General features: G+C 43.9%; 1 protein-coding gene across 1 annotated transcript in view; it reads left to right on the top strand.

The window, feature by feature from the left end:
• CD7 (CD7 molecule) overlaps positions 1–13043 on the top strand; it is a 131376-nt gene extending 118333 nt beyond the window's left edge. Inside the window, exons 3-4 of the mRNA XM_085616875.1 lie at positions 5050–5171; positions 10838–13043. Coding sequence (XP_085473001.1) covers positions 5050–5171; positions 10838–11071 — 356 coding nt within the window. The 3' untranslated portion in view covers positions 11072–13043. The remainder of the gene's footprint in view (positions 1–5049; positions 5172–10837) is intronic.
• The last annotated feature ends 3409 nt before the right edge of the window (positions 13044–16452 follow it).

Genomic DNA, 16452 nt, shown 5'->3' with positions numbered 1-16452 from the left:
CATGCCACAGAATTCAACTGCTCATAAATCTACTCCACCTCATTCCACTGCGTGCCACACAACTACAATCCAACAAATTCAACTCCACATATTGTCACTTTGCTCTATGCCACAAAATCCCGCTTCACAAAATACCACTCCAGGCAACACAATTAAACTACGGATAATACCATTACACATAATTCCACTCCTACCTACATAATTACAGTTCACTCCACAAATTTACACTCCACATTTATCCCCTCGATTTAAAAACACATAATCACATTCCTCAAAATTAAACTCGGCAACATGTCACATATTTCCACTTCACTTCATGCAACATAATTCCACACAATGCCACACAATTCCACACCACAGAATTCAATTCCACACCATGCAACATAATTCCACTCTACATAATATCACTCAACACCACAAATTCAACTCCACAAAAGTACACTCTTCTTCATACCACATAAATTCACTCTGCATAAATCCATTCTGTGCCATATAGCAACAATCCACATAATAACACTCCATGCCATCCCACATAATTCCACTCAACATAATTTTACTCTGTGCCACACAGGTCCATGCCACACAATTAATGTCCACTCAATTCCATTCCACAACACATAATTCCACAATAATTTTTTTTTTTGCTCCACAACACATAATTCCACTACACACCACATAAATCTGCTACACACCACATAGATCCAATCAACACAACAGAATTCCAAATCATGCTGCAAATTCAACACCACGCCACATAATTTCACTCCAGTACATGCCACTTAACAACATACAATACCACTTCACATAATTGCACGCCATGACCCACAATCCCACTACAAATAATTCCACTACACTCAATACCACACGATAACTATCCACATAGTTCCACTGCCCACTATGCCACATAATTCCACTACATATAATTCCACTCAGCACAACACAATTCCACTCCACACGATTTCACTTCAAACCACACAATGCCACTCCACACCATATACATCAACTCCACTCCACTCCACTCCATTAAGCATGACTAAAAGATATTAAAATGAACAACGTTATTAGCTCTCGAATTTCCGTGACCTATTGGCATTGCCAGTGTTTTTTTGACATTTTGGCACCCACATTGGCTGTGGTACACAACACTGCTAAATGACAGGGCAGATAACTACAATCAGGAAGGAAAAGAAAGGTTCATTTAAAATATCTATAGGCGACCCTTTGACCAAAAAATCTAATTTTATGTTAAATATTGAGTACAAAGTACTGAGTGAAGTATAATTCGACTGTGTTGCAGATGCGTCCTTGATATTGGCCACCCTAACCAGAGTGGGTTTACAATGAGACAAGATACCTCATGCAAAGGCTCTTCTGGGCTGTGGATGGAACCATAGATACTAGATTGCTGCCTGATTCGCTGTCCATGGATCTGGTGAAAGTGTTGATACCCTTGGGTGGCAAAACCCATTCACAACATTCGGAAACTAGGTACTGGGCAAGAAATGATGTCTTGGATCTCTCTACCATATGCTGACCATACGACTATGGCGCATGCTGGAAACGTAATATCTCAGACTTGTAGAGTGAACAGAGGGACCCTCCGGGAATACCCCATGCCTCCGTTATCATTCAAGAAGGTGGCAGAACCTTTGAGCAGCATGATTGTGTGTGGGGGAGGTTCACAATATGGGCATGAAAATAAAGGGTGCAAATCCGCATTATGTCATGATATGCTGAGGACATGCTGCTAACAGCAGATATATTACAATCCTTTGGGGGAATAGCTGGGTGAGAGGCCAACTGGGAGAAATCTTTAATTTTCCCATTCAATAGACTTGAAGCTCCATTAAAGAAGTTTTTCCAGGAACAGCTTTGACTTGGGAGTTTGAAGCATTCAGGTACCTGGCGGTTCAGATGCATCGAGGTCAGTTGGATGTTATTGCAGGAAATATAATAATAATAATCCACATTTGTAAAGTGCGAACAATCACCCGTAAGGGTCTCTAGGCGCTGGGGGCCGTCGGGAAGATTAAGCAAGCTATTGCCCAAGTCACATGGTGCTGGGCTAATCTGCCGCCGGCACCGGGGTTCAAACCGTGATCCCCAGATTCCAGACTCAGTCGCCCTGGCCACGGCGCCACACCTCGTCCCTTACGGTGGCAATAGAAGCCCTGAGGACCAATACTACTGTCTGGAAGAAACTCTCACTGACGTCAAGGGGCATGATTGCTTCTGTTTAGATGACATCTACCACGTCACTATGTCTATTAATTGTTGCAGTACAATTAACTTCAAAGGACTTTTCTTACACACTAATTACTGGGAAAAATATACCAAACAATCGCGGATGCTGGTTTCTACCACCTGGTGTGGCCATGCCCACTATGAATTGAATGCCGCCATCGAGATGCCATCATCAAATGCTGGAGTAAAAAACCAGACACAAGAACTCTGCAGTCTCCCTCAGACTCCACCGAGGGTCAGATCGAATGCTGGAAGGCACTGCTCCCAGCAGGGAAGGAAGCAACTCATCAAACATGAGAATAAACCTCCACACCAATAAAATATGGGACTCGCAAAGTTAACGGTCAACCAAGAATAGCACATTCAACCCACGGCTATCCTGATACCAAAGCCAAACATGTGAACGTTTATCACTGCTTCAGAATTGGGAAAAGTTGCTGTGCCTCGCCTCACCTCCCCTGCTCCCGCCACTCCACTCCACTCAACTCCCCTCCCCTCCCCTCCCTTCCCTTCCCCTCCCCTCCCCTCCCCTCTCCTCTCCTCTCCTCTCCTCTCCTCTCCTCTCCTCTCCTCTCCTCTCCTCTCCTCTCCTCTCCTTTCCTCCCCTCCCCTCCCCTCCCCTCCTCTCGCCTCTCCTCTCCTCCTCTCTACTCCTCTCCCCTTCTCTCCACTCACCTCCCCTCCCCTCCCTTCCCTTCTCCAAGATTTCCAGATATATCATAGATGTTTGATGCACATGGGTTTAGCGAGGCTTGTGTTCAGCGTAAAGTAACCCTTTGATGTGGACAAAACTGACCGGCTGATACTGGACAGCTAGAGACTCAGAAAGGACAAGACTGGGCATTTTGCCCCGGTTGTTGTTCATATGGGTGAACGTGCAGTACTTCTCAACATCCAAAGCCTGGTCTCATTTTTCCCTCTCTTTTGATTGTTTCGATGTTAACCTAATAGATGACCAATAAAAACAAGCAATGTCAAAACCAAAATGTCCGGTGTTACTTTGCTAAGATGGACAAAGATGCACACAGAATATATGTGTAGTGCATTTGTGCAACCACCGAATTTCTGTGCAGATATGTGTAGATACAGGAGAGTAAACGCTCAGGGCATATTTTCAAAAAAATGTTGTAGCGTGGAGCTGTGCCAAATTTGGCAGTGCCATGCTCTGATATTTTTTAAAGCCAAAAGCGCTGGGATGCGCTGTATTCACACGAATGCAGTGCACCCCTGTGTTTCCCCTAGCGCTGGTGCAAATAAAGCTGCCTAGAGACAGCGCAGGCTCTCTGCTGCCATGTTGCAAGGGTGCTTGCGCTGCAGGGGCGATTGTTTATGTGCAGGAAGAGACACCTTCCTGCGCATAAACAATCAATAATGGTGATTTGCTCTTTCTAAGTGTGCTGCAGGAGAGAGCAAAAACTGAAGAGAATGTAATTATTTCTCCTCGTATCGCCAGTCTAACGCCTGGTAATCTGCAGATTCTGAGGAATTGTAGTGAAGACAGGGTTTTGCCTGCACACATTGCTATGCTAGCATAAGCGTTTTAGATGTTAACGCCATCTTGCCACTTTGCTGCTTTTGCACACGACACTACAGGTAGCTGTTATTATAAGTAAAACTGATTGCTTGCTTTTTCTTCCCATGAGAGCGGTCTGTTTTTCACATCCCTAGACGTGCACCGCGACCTTAGTCTGAACACTGTGTGCAGAAACCGTCAAGGTCAAATAACAATATATGCTGTTGAATTCAGGTTGATCGGCCCACGCTCTAGACGCAGCAAGCACACAGCTGCAAATATCTGAAACTCGGGTGCCTTTAATATTGCATTGCATGCATGATGTTGGCACTCTTGGAGAAAACCTTTCCAGACACAGAGAGCAATGCTGATCCTGTGATGTGATTCACCTAAGCTGATCTTGGAGGTATGGGGTTCCCCATTCAAACCTAGAGACCTTCTATTATTATTATAAAACCAGCTTACTAGCCGGGGGAGGGTGGTTCACAAGGTATTATAGGACCTGTTTCCACTATCATTATAATATGATCTCTCCCTTTGTTTTGTATGGAATTGTAACAATGCTGATGGTATTATTTCCAATAATTTGTTTGCTTATGTTAGCCTAAGTACTGCATATTAGAGCACGTAGTTAAAAATAAACATTTTAAACTTTTCCGTGTATCTGATCACTCACGTTGTGGACTGATATGAGAATAACAACAAAAAGGTGTTCTTGATTCCCACCATTCCTGAGAGTATTTTAAGCTGCTTGTTCTGGGTTGTCTAATCATTGGTACCTTCGACATGATACGGAGAACGAATGAGACACTGGTGTCCTTGTTTCCTGATCATAGTTCTGCGCATGAGCAGAATCCCCGCAACAGAATGCATCTGAAAGGGGCATATTTACAAGGTGGCGTTAAGCCACTTTACATGGAAAATGGCAGCACAACACCAGAACGTCCAAAAACGTGACGCTGTGGTGGCAATAGGGGCTTGTAAATATCACCCTCCGTGTGGAAATGGAGATGCTTTCAACTCACTCCTCAACGTCTGTCCTCTTCTGCACTGTGACTTCCCCAACATTTATTTCTCCGATTACGTGTCTCATCCTTAGTCTGAAAATGTTCTGCACCACATATTTTTCATGAAGCTTACGAAAGCAATACGTTATTGAATATATAAATAGGACTTTTCCTGTTGTTTATGAAAAAATGTTGTGTTGGGGAAGTTCACCTCAAATTCTTTAATGACCCATCGCCTTTTGGATCAAACTCCAGGGATTTGAAGAACATTCCTCTATATTTCAGGTGAAATGTCGCAGCAGCTCTGCCAACTCTCTCAAGCCTGGAAGTGGGAGAAATCTTTGCTCATTGTTTTGGTGCTGGTGACGCTGGCCTTATGTACAGTCATTGTTATGAGCAAGGTGGAGGTAAGAAAAACATGTGATATCTCTACAGTGATGTTTAAGTGGGTGTGCAAGGAGGCACAGATGATAGTGGTTGACTATCTATGACACCTGTCTATGTGTGTCTGTATGTATATATACATATATCAGCACATTGTGCAGAGCCGCTAACAGCGCCCCACCCCTTATCGAAGGATGAAGGAGGGAAAATTAGACCCACAGCACTTACTTTGGCTAGGATCAATTGGGCCTTAAAAAACATTCAAGTGTGTAAGCTGCCACCAGTACGGACTCCCTGATTCCGATTTGGGTATAGGGTGCAAGAGGAAGTGCCAGCAGATCTGCTCCCCTGTGCCCCATACAATGCAGCTGCTATGGAGGTGTGCTGCCACCCACTCCTAAATCATATTTCCAATTGGAGAAAGTGCAAGGCTGGGTCTCAGCGGGCCTGTTCCACTGTGGCGCACACCATTGTGTGGCCCAGGGAGGAGCAGGTCATCTCCCACTCAAGATACCACTAGTTCCCAAATGAGAACAGGGCACAGGAGCGGGTGGTGCTGTGTGTTATTTAAGTGCCTCCTTGTTCTTCAGCAAGCTGTGGGGGAGGGGGCATTGAAGCACAGTGTAAGTAAATAGGTTTGAAAACTCCTACCCTTAGGCAAGGCAGTGGATTATTCGGGCCACATACTATCTCTGTTTTTTTGAAAGGTGTGGGTAGTAATTATTAAATAACCTGCAAACCCTGGGTAAGGTGAGGAGAAGATGCCTGTATTGCCCTCCCTCCCCATGGCAGTGGTAGGGTTTTATTAAGTACCAAACACAATGTTTTAAATAAATCTCTTCAACTGTTCAATAATATTAGGAGAGATTAAAAAAATAAGTACATTCACAGATTTGGATTGTGGTAGAGAACCACTCCACTATTCCCATGCTTGCTTTGAAAAACACTTTCCTGATGTTCACCAAGATTGGGTGCTATTTAACAAAATAGTATGGTGGTTGAATATAAGTTGCATGGGGAGAGTAGTATCAAATTCCTCTTTCCCATTGCTTTGACCACGCTTGGGGGGATTATTTGATAAATACTACACTCTCCTTGCCAAAAGTCAGGAGTAGTATGTGCCCCAAATGTTTTCATGTGGTACCTGAATAGCCACAGCACTCAGTATGTTACTTGATATTACGAAAGGATATGATGTACAGAATTGACCCTGTTTTAAATATGTCTTCTGGTTTTATCTACAAAGTAACAGCATCCAGGGTTTTTTACACCATTGGGGAACCATTATTGAGATTGCGTCTGCTCTCACCCATTGATTTAGAACCCTCGGGTGCACATAAGCTGATTGATTGTATATTTCAATTTTAGATCTTGCCTGCAGACATCTTTAGCCATCCTTTGCCAAAAGTCCTTTTGTGTACAATACCATTCATTACAGTGAGCTTTGTGTCAGCCTATTGCTTAAAGCTGGTTGGCTTTCAAATTATTGTCATGTGCTTGCTTGCTTACTTGATGTATTTCCTTCCTCTCCATGTGATTGTTCCTGCCCTGGAGAATAGCTTCTTTGCCATCCTTTAGATTGTTTTACCTCTATCCTTCCAATGTTTACATTCATGGACTACTTTTTAGGTCGAGCTTAGGCAGTGCACATGCGCTGTCTACAAAACCTGCTGTAATCAACAAAAACAATTTTATTCCTACCTGCTGCTTACTATAGGTTCACTCCTGCATCACTCTTCTTTTCTACTTCCTAACTCGTTTATGCAGCCGATACCTCACTTCTATTTAAGGCTGAGAAGCACCAGCCAAGTACAGATGTCTTATGCTGGCATTCTTTATCCGTTGGTTTGGATGAACTCTTTTGTAATTATTGCTTTCCGTCCCTGCAAGGAGCCTATGCTCCTCATGTTTAAGCTGTTGATCTAGTGTTTTCCAGTTCAGCGCCTTCCTCATCTCTGTGTCTCCCATCTCAGAAACAAATGCTTGAAGTGCCAGAGAGGAAACATCCTTTGGTTTGACACCAGTCCTCTCAAGTGATGTCTTGTTCCTAAGAAATTGTATGTTCTTCGTGAGGGACATTCTGACTGAGGCAGCAGCAGAGGGGGTTGGTTGTGGATATGATCCCCTTCCCGCCCTTTCCATCCAGCTAGGAAGATGTTCCATGAATGGTGCTCTGTTTTACTAGCCCGAATGGCCACAAATCAAACACACACATTAAAGGCCTTCTCTGATGCAGCTGCTGCACAACCCAGTGCCGTTTCAGGGAACACACGTGTTTCAAAGATGGTCGGGTACAAAGTCCAGTATCACAGAGTACTGTATTCCTGCTGCTTGCCTTCTTGATTAAACATGAAATGGGGGCACTTAAGTTCGGGTACAGCTTGGCCGGCTGCCTCACACTCGCATCTACTTTCTCAGTCACTTATAACCTGCAGTGCTGAAATCCGGCAGCCTCAAGTTGCCTTACCCTTAGAGGTTAGTTAGTGGTTTGTCCACTCTGAGATCTGTAGACTCACCATTGAACGAGCCGCTCTGTGGTTAGCATACGTTTTCCAAAGGACAGAGAGTCTCCAGGGTGGCAGTGCACCAGTTTTTGTCATTGGATAACCAAGTGCACTCAGAGATATGTAAGCTGGTTCACTTCAGCTTAGCTTGCACATCTGAAAACAGTGATTTGGAAGCAAAGACTGATGCAACCTGTTGTGGTGACATGAAGTCACCGTCCTATGTCTGAATGTAGGAAAACCACTTATAGACAAGTATTGGGTACCTGCACTTCCCATGAGGGCTTCAATGCTATTAATGGCAGAGTCCTACTACTTATCAGTAGCAAACAGGTACCCTGGTAAAATACATGCAAGCAGCACTAATTGTATTACTCCACTAGTTGTTGTTTCAATTACATTTTAATGTACTTTAATGGCACTTCTACTGCTAATGAATGATGTTAAACTGTAAATCCAGAGCTAAAGGGTTAACTCTGTGCTGACATACAACTAAAGTGCATGTACTACTTCTCACATTGTGCTTTTTTTTGCCTGTCCAGCTGGGTCATACTACTTTCTATAGTCACTCTTATAAGAATCTTCCAAGACTGTCTTAAGAGAATCGACAATCATTCAATATTTCACAATCTTCCTGTATTTAGGATTCACACCCAAATTAACCCACTGTGGATCACACAAGAATTACAGGGAAAATACATGCAAGCAGTACTAATTGTATTACTCCACCAGTTAGCCACCTGCCAGCCTCCGACCCTCCGCAGTGGGTCATCACTTGGCAAAAAGTGCACCCTGGCAACTCTGCCAGATAACTGTCCATCACAGATTTATGAAATGATGCTGCTTATTTTTAGTTGTAAAATATAATCATTTGGTATTAGGAACACTGTGGTTCACCCACCAAGCTGGAGACAAGGCACAAATACTTTTTAAAACCCATGGCCACATGGCTTAGCCATTATTCGAAAAACTGTTTTTAAGTCGAGTTTCCGACCTCTTGTGTATACTTTAGTCACCCTACGATGCAGGTGCTGGGATTAACAAGCAGCTCCTAAGACACCGACCTTGCGATGCCACCTCATGTGCCAGGTGCTCTGTCTACACAGTAGATTCTACAACTCGCCCCCATTTTAAGGCAATACACCGGCCTTACATTTTACCAGCCCCCAAAAAGGCAAGGATTACCGAGCAGTTTCTAGAAAAAAGATCCTTATTTGGAAATACTGAGTGCATACAAATGTAAACAGTCCGCAAAGGGGCTGCAATTACCAAGATGTTTCTAAAAAAACAAGTCTCCACAGCCTCTGGTGCATTGTATTATGGGGAGCACCCATTCTGTGAGCTATGATTCATCCATCCATCCATCTATCCAGCGTCCTTCTCCTCTCTCTCAATCTATTCATGCATCACCTTGTCTCTCATTCTCCTTACAAAGTCCCCATCTATGCATCACCTCTCTCCCCCTCGCCAATCCATCCAACAATCACCTATCCATTCATCTATCCATTCATCCCCTCTGTCATTCTGTCATTCATTCAACATCCTCCTCCTCTCCATCCATCCCTTCTCTCCTTCTCTCATCCATTCAACTTCCTCCTCCTCTCCATCCATCCCTTCTGTCCTTCTCTCATCCATTCAACTTCCTCCTCCTCTCCATCCATCCAGGCATCACCTCGTCTCTCCTGTCATCCATCCAATGCCAAATTCCTCGTCCATCCATCCTCTGTTCTGTCCTTCTCTCATCCATTCAAGCATCCTCCTCCTTTTGATGCATCCATGCATTACCTCGTCTCTCCTCTCACCCATCCAATGACAAACTCTCCATCATCCATCCATCCCCTCTCTCTCCTCATCCATCCACTTCAATCCATCCTCTTCTATCTGCTCAGAACCATCCACCCATCCGATCCATCCATCCATCCTCTTCTTTATGCTAATTAAATCTTTCCAACCGATCAATCCATCCATACATCATCTGAGTCCTTCTCTCATATGTCCATCGTCCACCTCTTCTCCCATCCATCACCTCTGCACTTCTCTCACCCATTCAATGTCCACCTCCTCTCCATCCATTAATCAATCCACCCTCCACCTTCCGTTGTCCATATTGCCCTCCACATTCGTTCCTCCTTGTTACCTTACGACCGGCCCTCTCTCCGTGATAAACAAAACAAAAAAAGCAATATGGCGCGGCCAGAGCTCACTGCGTCATTGCACAGCACACTCTGGAATGTTATCCACTAGGAGAAGGAGCAGTGAGTTTGCAGCCAGAACTGCATCTAACGGGTGTTTATTAATTCACTGCCCTCAGAAATATACTGGCTCTGAGTGGATCAAAAATAGTATCGACTGTACCTCCATTACAAAAATATGATTCCAGTCTGTGGTACAATAAAAATGCTCATTCCCTGTTAGTTTAGGCACGCGGGTATAATGCAGATTTCAAGATATTCACATTAGTAAAAAAAAGTGTATATGTACAGGGAGAAATAGCTCTACTCTCGAAAATGCGATACTTATTGCATTGCAAAGGCTTGTTTCTTTTGCTTTCAGCAATCAGTGTGAGTGTATTTGTTTGCTCTGTCCCCGCTCGGTTGTCTTCCTGTTGTGCTGCTTTAACAGTGATCTTTGAAGTCATTTTCTGTTACTCCTTGCTCCCTTGCACAGTAGTGTTTTTCACAAGGGATTTTAATCTTGCTTAATTAGGTACCTGTGATCCTAATTTTTATAATCCATATGTAATTTCAGCCGGGCCGGGCCTTTAGTTTATCTACTTTTCTTCGAGTGCAAATTAACTCTGTTTGCTGCAAGACCCACCATAAATCAATTTACGCGCAGTCTTCTCTCACTGTATTCTGCAGCCAAGAGCTCTGACCTCTCATACCCAGTGCCTTTTCTTGGAACTCTGATTGGCTCGTGTTTTTTTCAGCTCCATGCTATAATGTGACTACGGAGTTACACGTTTCCCTGTATTTCTGTTGTGGTTCACTTTATGTGCTCGGTTCGTTTCTCCTCCTGCTGTGAGTACTTTGTGAGTTTCTGTGTTTCTAGTGATGCGAAAGTTATTTTCCAAAGCAACTGCTCAAAGCACTTCATTCAGTCCCTGAGTGGTTATCGATCTTTTAACATATTTAACAACTATTGATTGCACCTCCAGTGTCTATAGCTTTTTGTTTATTTTTCAGATTAAACAAGGCAGCCGGTCTCAAAAGAAGTGTGCCACCAACACAGTATATGAAGTTATGACAGGCAGCGTCCGACGAAACTCCGCGACGAGACCTCACTTCAGCAACAGCCAACATGCTACTGACAATAATGGCCTGGGCACTAACACCGCGGGCAACGGGGCCTGTCAGGTGCAGCCTCCTGTGGGCAGCTATTGGAAGACAGATAACGCCTATAGCACCAGACCTTACTGATGCAAGCCCAGCGCATCTTCCCCTGTCCCTCCTAGTCCTGTGACTTTAGGGGTGCGGATTATGGGATTCGGGGTCACTGGCGGATTTCAATTCAAAGATGTGGTTCGAATTCCCTTTGGAAGGCCAGCAGGGCTGTGGCAGAGCGAGCCTCATGCCGGCTGCATATTTCTTTCCAGGAGTCTAACGAGCCCATTTATATCTTGTCACACCCTCAATGTGAATTTTAGGGATCGTAATTCCCTGTCTCCCGTTTTGCAGTCTCCTTTGCTAAAGATGTCGAGCGACGAGCACGTTTAAGGTATATGATTATCTGAACCCCAAAAATGACAAATTGAGCCTGGTTGGACTTTGGCAGACCTAGGCATTTTTCTGAACTCTTTGATGAAGCGTATTCTTAGCAGATTCATGATCGGTCTCCCAGACCAAGCTGGAAGCTGTGCTATCTCGCCGCTTTCATGAAATTATATGCTTCTGCTAAAAGCCATTCAATGAAACCTTTAAACCCTAGGAAGCACTCCTCCCTTAAATGTAAAGCACCCTGTTCAATAGCCAATAGGTGCTTGAGGAGTGCTTTGTCTTAGAAACCAAGGGACAAAAACTTAGTTGCGACTCGCCGTTGCGAACATAGATCATCCTTAAGTCTCAGACACAAAGAGACCAAAGAAAATAATTGTCAGCAGTTAATTTTTGCCACTAATTCTAAATATTCCAAAGTTTTCTGAGAAACTGTTAGTTGGATTAGAAATAGTCAGAATTATAAGACCAGCATTAGCTCCCACATAGCAGCGGAGCAGTGGGTAATGCATAGTTCTAACATTTGCTCACTACCGTCTAATAGTAGCCACGGCAGGAACTCTATAAGTGGTGTCCATCATTTTTCTAAGCTTGAGATAGAATTCCATGCAGTTGTTTCCACACTATTTGATTACCCATCCAATAAGACACCCGGACCTGATGGCATCCCAATCAAACTTTCTAAACGTAACAACGTATGGACTCCCCTGCTTAATAACATCTTCAATAATGTAAGCGATACTAACTTGCCTTGCTCCTGGTCCAACTCTACTATTGTTGCCATCTTTAAAAGATGGACTGAACTAATATGTTGTCGGCCCATTTGTCTATTCAACTTGGCAGTCAAAGCTTTGGGCAGAGTCATTTTTATAAGGATCAGATCATGGCCAATGGACAGGGCATCTTGAGTAATTGCTAACATGGGTTCAGAGAGGGCCTAGGTACAATGAAGCAGTGCCTGAATCTCCATCTAATTATTAGCAAATATACACTTTATAAGCACTCTCTAGTGTACCTGGCCTTCATGGATCTCGCAAGCATGTTTGATCAGCTCAAGAGATCAAAATGATGGCTGATGCTTCTGAGTATGGGGCTGGACACATCGCTGATCAATTTTCTCTGTGCTCTGCTAGGGTCAATTTTCGGCCAATGGGAGAATGTACCGATTCCTTTAGTCTGGAACGAGGGGTACGCCAAGGCTGCATTCCGGCTTCTTTTTTATTCATATTAGATATAAACAACTTGTGAACAGTTCTAGTTGGGCGGCATCAGGGTGTACCAATTATTAACTCCCTTGCTATCCCAGCACTCCTATACGTGGATGATGTTGTTTTGCTGGCTTGCACCCCTTGGCTATGTAAGTTTTTATCAGGCACAGTCTATAATGTCTTGGTCTTTACCCTTGGCTAATATGCAAATGATATAATTGGTACCTGTCCTTGTGAAGATGTTTCGAAACAGACGCTGCTTCATTTGACATTTTATAGATTTTATTAATTCTACCAAAAGGCTTTTAATTCCTCTTAAAAAAAGACTAATTGAAGAAGATGTATTCCAAATTTAAGATTTCTGCAATGATGAGGTCTACTCGGTGGTAGGCGTTTTTTTTTTTAATGCATTGTGCTATGTTGTAATTCTATGTGTGACAAACCATTATAAAATATTGATTTTTAAGTAATTTTATCATGTTATTTTTGTACTTTTAAAAATATATAAGTCATAAAGTTTTTGATGATAATGATATGGGGCGTTTGGCTGGATATAATTTCTCTAATGTTTGTGATCTCAATCAAAGCCATAGTAGAGCAATGTGGAGTTCAGCTACAAAGGGCTGTGAAATCCTGCTGCGCTGGCTGTTGAAAAATACTTTCTTGGATCTTATTATTTAGAAAAATGGTTTTCTTCAGGATTGGCATCAGGAAATTTCAAACTTGCAACTTTTTAAAAAGAGGCATGGGCCTGACACTTTGTGTATGGAAGTGATGGTGTGTGTGGAGGTGGCACTGGGAGGTGAGGATTATGCTGGGAAATTTGAAGAGTGCTGCCAGTGTGTGTGGCTGAGGCACTGGGGATGTTGAGCAATAGGCCAGGTGCGGACGGGCAATTTGGGTTTTTTAGGCTTTGCCTACTAGACAGCGCATGCACTGTCTGTTGCAAGACATATTGTTAGCTTACAGTTGCCTTAGAGCCTGGCCATTGCTTACCACTGGTTGGCTTTATAGCCACTCACATTTGATTGATTCTCATTGTTTAGCGTGTGCAGGCTTTCCTTCCTCTTCTTGTGTTTATCCCTCCAATGAAGCATGGACCCAATAATTGTGTCCTTCCACTGCGCACTAATTTTTCTATTTATTTAGGCACTCCACATGGGTTGAATGATGGAACCCCGCATGCATTTGCCACGCATGCCTTTACACCGCAGTCAGTACCCCGACTGCGACATTACCATGCGTCCCTTTACCACTCAAGTTGTTACAACTACTTGGCTTAAGGGGGCGCTGGACTTTGGAATAGTATAAATTACTATTCCAACTCCAGTCCATTTAGCAATAGGGAAGGTGTTGGACTTAAAACCCAACACCAGTCTAACAACGTGACCCCTGCAGCTAGTTGTTGTAATGACGTGCATGGTCAAGGAACGCTTGGTAACATTGCAGTCGGGGTACTGACTGCAGTGTAAAGGCACATCGTGGTATTGACTGCGTGACAAATGATATTTCCCCTCCACAAGAGTGCATGTCTTTTTCGGCTGTCTCCCTCATATATTTCTCTCCTGTCCCACACCCTCATGCAATGGTGATCTTCGCTCTCGCCACTGTGCTTCTCCCCTACTCCCCCTGTGTTGTTTTCTCAGCAGTGTGCTTCAGTTCACCAGCTCCACACTGTTCTTTTTTGCCTATTTGCTGTCCATCCCTAGTGCTCCACTTTGCTCTTTCCACATCCTTTACCTGCTCCTGTGACCTGCTTCTAACTTCTGTCTGTGCCCGCCCGTGTTGGTTCCTCCGCCAGAGTCATCTGTGTCACTTCTGGGCATCCACTTCTCCCCAGCCGCTTACAAAAAATGTTTTTGCGCTTTATTTTTCGATCCAACTTAGATTAGCAACTAAAAAGTAAAAACTGCAGAATCATTTTGTAGTCATGCACACGGATGGTGTGCATGTCTAAAAACAAGCATTTGCAATGCAATAGGTCTCGCATTTACGCGAGTTTGAGCTATTGACATTGCAAATAACAAAGCCTTTTATTTATTTTTTTAAAACAGAAATAAAAGGCATTGTCATTTAAATGCCAATAGCTTAAACTCTCGTAAATGCGAGACCTATTGGCAATGTAAATGGCAATGTTTATTACTATTGCAATAGGTCTTGTATTCGTTGCAGTTATTGGCATTGTAAATGGCAATGCTTTTATGTGTTATGGAGTGTATGTGGTTGTAAGAAAGTGGCTCTGTATATACTGTTCCCAAATAGGTACAGTGTGCACAGAGTCCACAGTCCCCAGAGGTTTGGCAGAGGCTAAAGTTATATATAACCTTACTCTCTAAAGTGGTAGCTTGGTCGAGCAGTAAGGCAGTATCAGAGGACAGTGTAAAGCATTTGTTGTACACACTCAGTCAGCAAATGGTCTCACACACTCAAGAACTGAACTCTAGGCCAATGGTTTATATAAAAAATATATGGTTGTTTTATTTTAGAACCAACAATAGGTATCAAAATATACTTTGTCAGAATGAGATGCTTTAGTTAAATACTTTTGCAATATGCAATTGACTTTGTAGGTAATAGTTACAGGTTGTTGCAATAGGCAACACAATTTCAAACAGAATAATACATTGAGCTCAATGTGAGTTTTGAGTTATTTGCAATAGATTACTGTTAGAACCGGCGGTGTCTAGTTGGCAGAGGTATACACTTCTGACAAATAGGGACCTACCAACTCTAGTCAGGGGAAGGGGATTACACACTCAGATAACCCCTGCTACCCCCTGGGTAGCTTGGCAGATCAGACAGGCTTATCTCAGAGGCAGTGTGTTAAGCATTTATGACCACATACAGTAATAAAGTGAATACACTACAAATGGACACAACACAAGAGTTATTATAAAAATAGTATTTTTTATATAAGGCTTAGCACAAGACCAAATAACGACAAAAATATACCACAATCTTAATAAATACTCTTTGGAAGGAAAAATAGTAGTTCAGGTAAAGTTTCTTTTTAGGAAATAGTTCTTTAGCAACAAAAGTAAGTATGCTTCTTAAAACACAGTTCTTGGCAACAATGTGACCCCCACAGGAGTCACACGACGTCGAGTTTACGAGATTCCCAAGGTTCGGCGTCGACCGCGAGGAGCGCTATGTCGAGCCTGGAGTTGCAACAGACCCCACAAACACAGTATCTTTGGAAATGAAGAAAACGATGATCCACGGCGTCGAGATGTCGGCGTCGAGGTCGGCGTCGATCGTGCCTCAGATTCGGGTCGATCCGTAGCGGCGTCGAGAGGTGTCGGGCCGGAGCAGCGCTCACGGCGTCGAGAAGGGCGTCGAGTCGATGCGATCAGCAGCGGCGTCGAGACGGTGTCGCTTAGAGCTGGAGCCGCTACTCACTACTCAGCGGCGTCGATACCGGCGTCAAGACGGGGTCACTTGGAGCTGGAGCCGATACTCACTACTCCTGGCGTCGCTACTGGCGTCGATAGGGCCCGGCGGCCGGCGTCGAAGGCTCGGAACACTGGAGCCGTTACTCACGATGTCGAGCTGGATTCGGCGGCGGCGGCGGCATCGGCGGCGTCGAGACTGCAGATTTTCCCCAATGCACTGGAAATAACACTTTTCCAGCAACCAGCAATTTAGTAGAGGGTGAAGTCCTTTGGCCCTGTGACTTCAACAGGAGGCTGGCACTCTTCCAGCCCTTGGAGATTTTCTAGCAAGCTTTTGAGAGTACACACCAAGTTCCTCTCTCCTTGTTCCTTGGCAAAAATAAAGAAGCAGCTTCAGGTTCCCCCCAGCAAACAGCACACTGGCAGAAGGGGGAGGCAAGTCCTTAGATCAGCAGGCTTCTTGTCCTTGGTAGAGGTTTCCTTGTCA

The sequence above is a fragment of the Triturus cristatus genome, chromosome 7 (genome assembly GCF_964204655.1).
Source record: "Triturus cristatus chromosome 7, aTriCri1.1, whole genome shotgun sequence".
Taxonomy (NCBI): domain Eukaryota; kingdom Metazoa; phylum Chordata; class Amphibia; order Caudata; family Salamandridae; genus Triturus; species Triturus cristatus.
The sequence above is the reverse complement of the archived record's forward strand: the minus strand, read 5'-3'. Positions and strand labels throughout refer to the sequence as shown.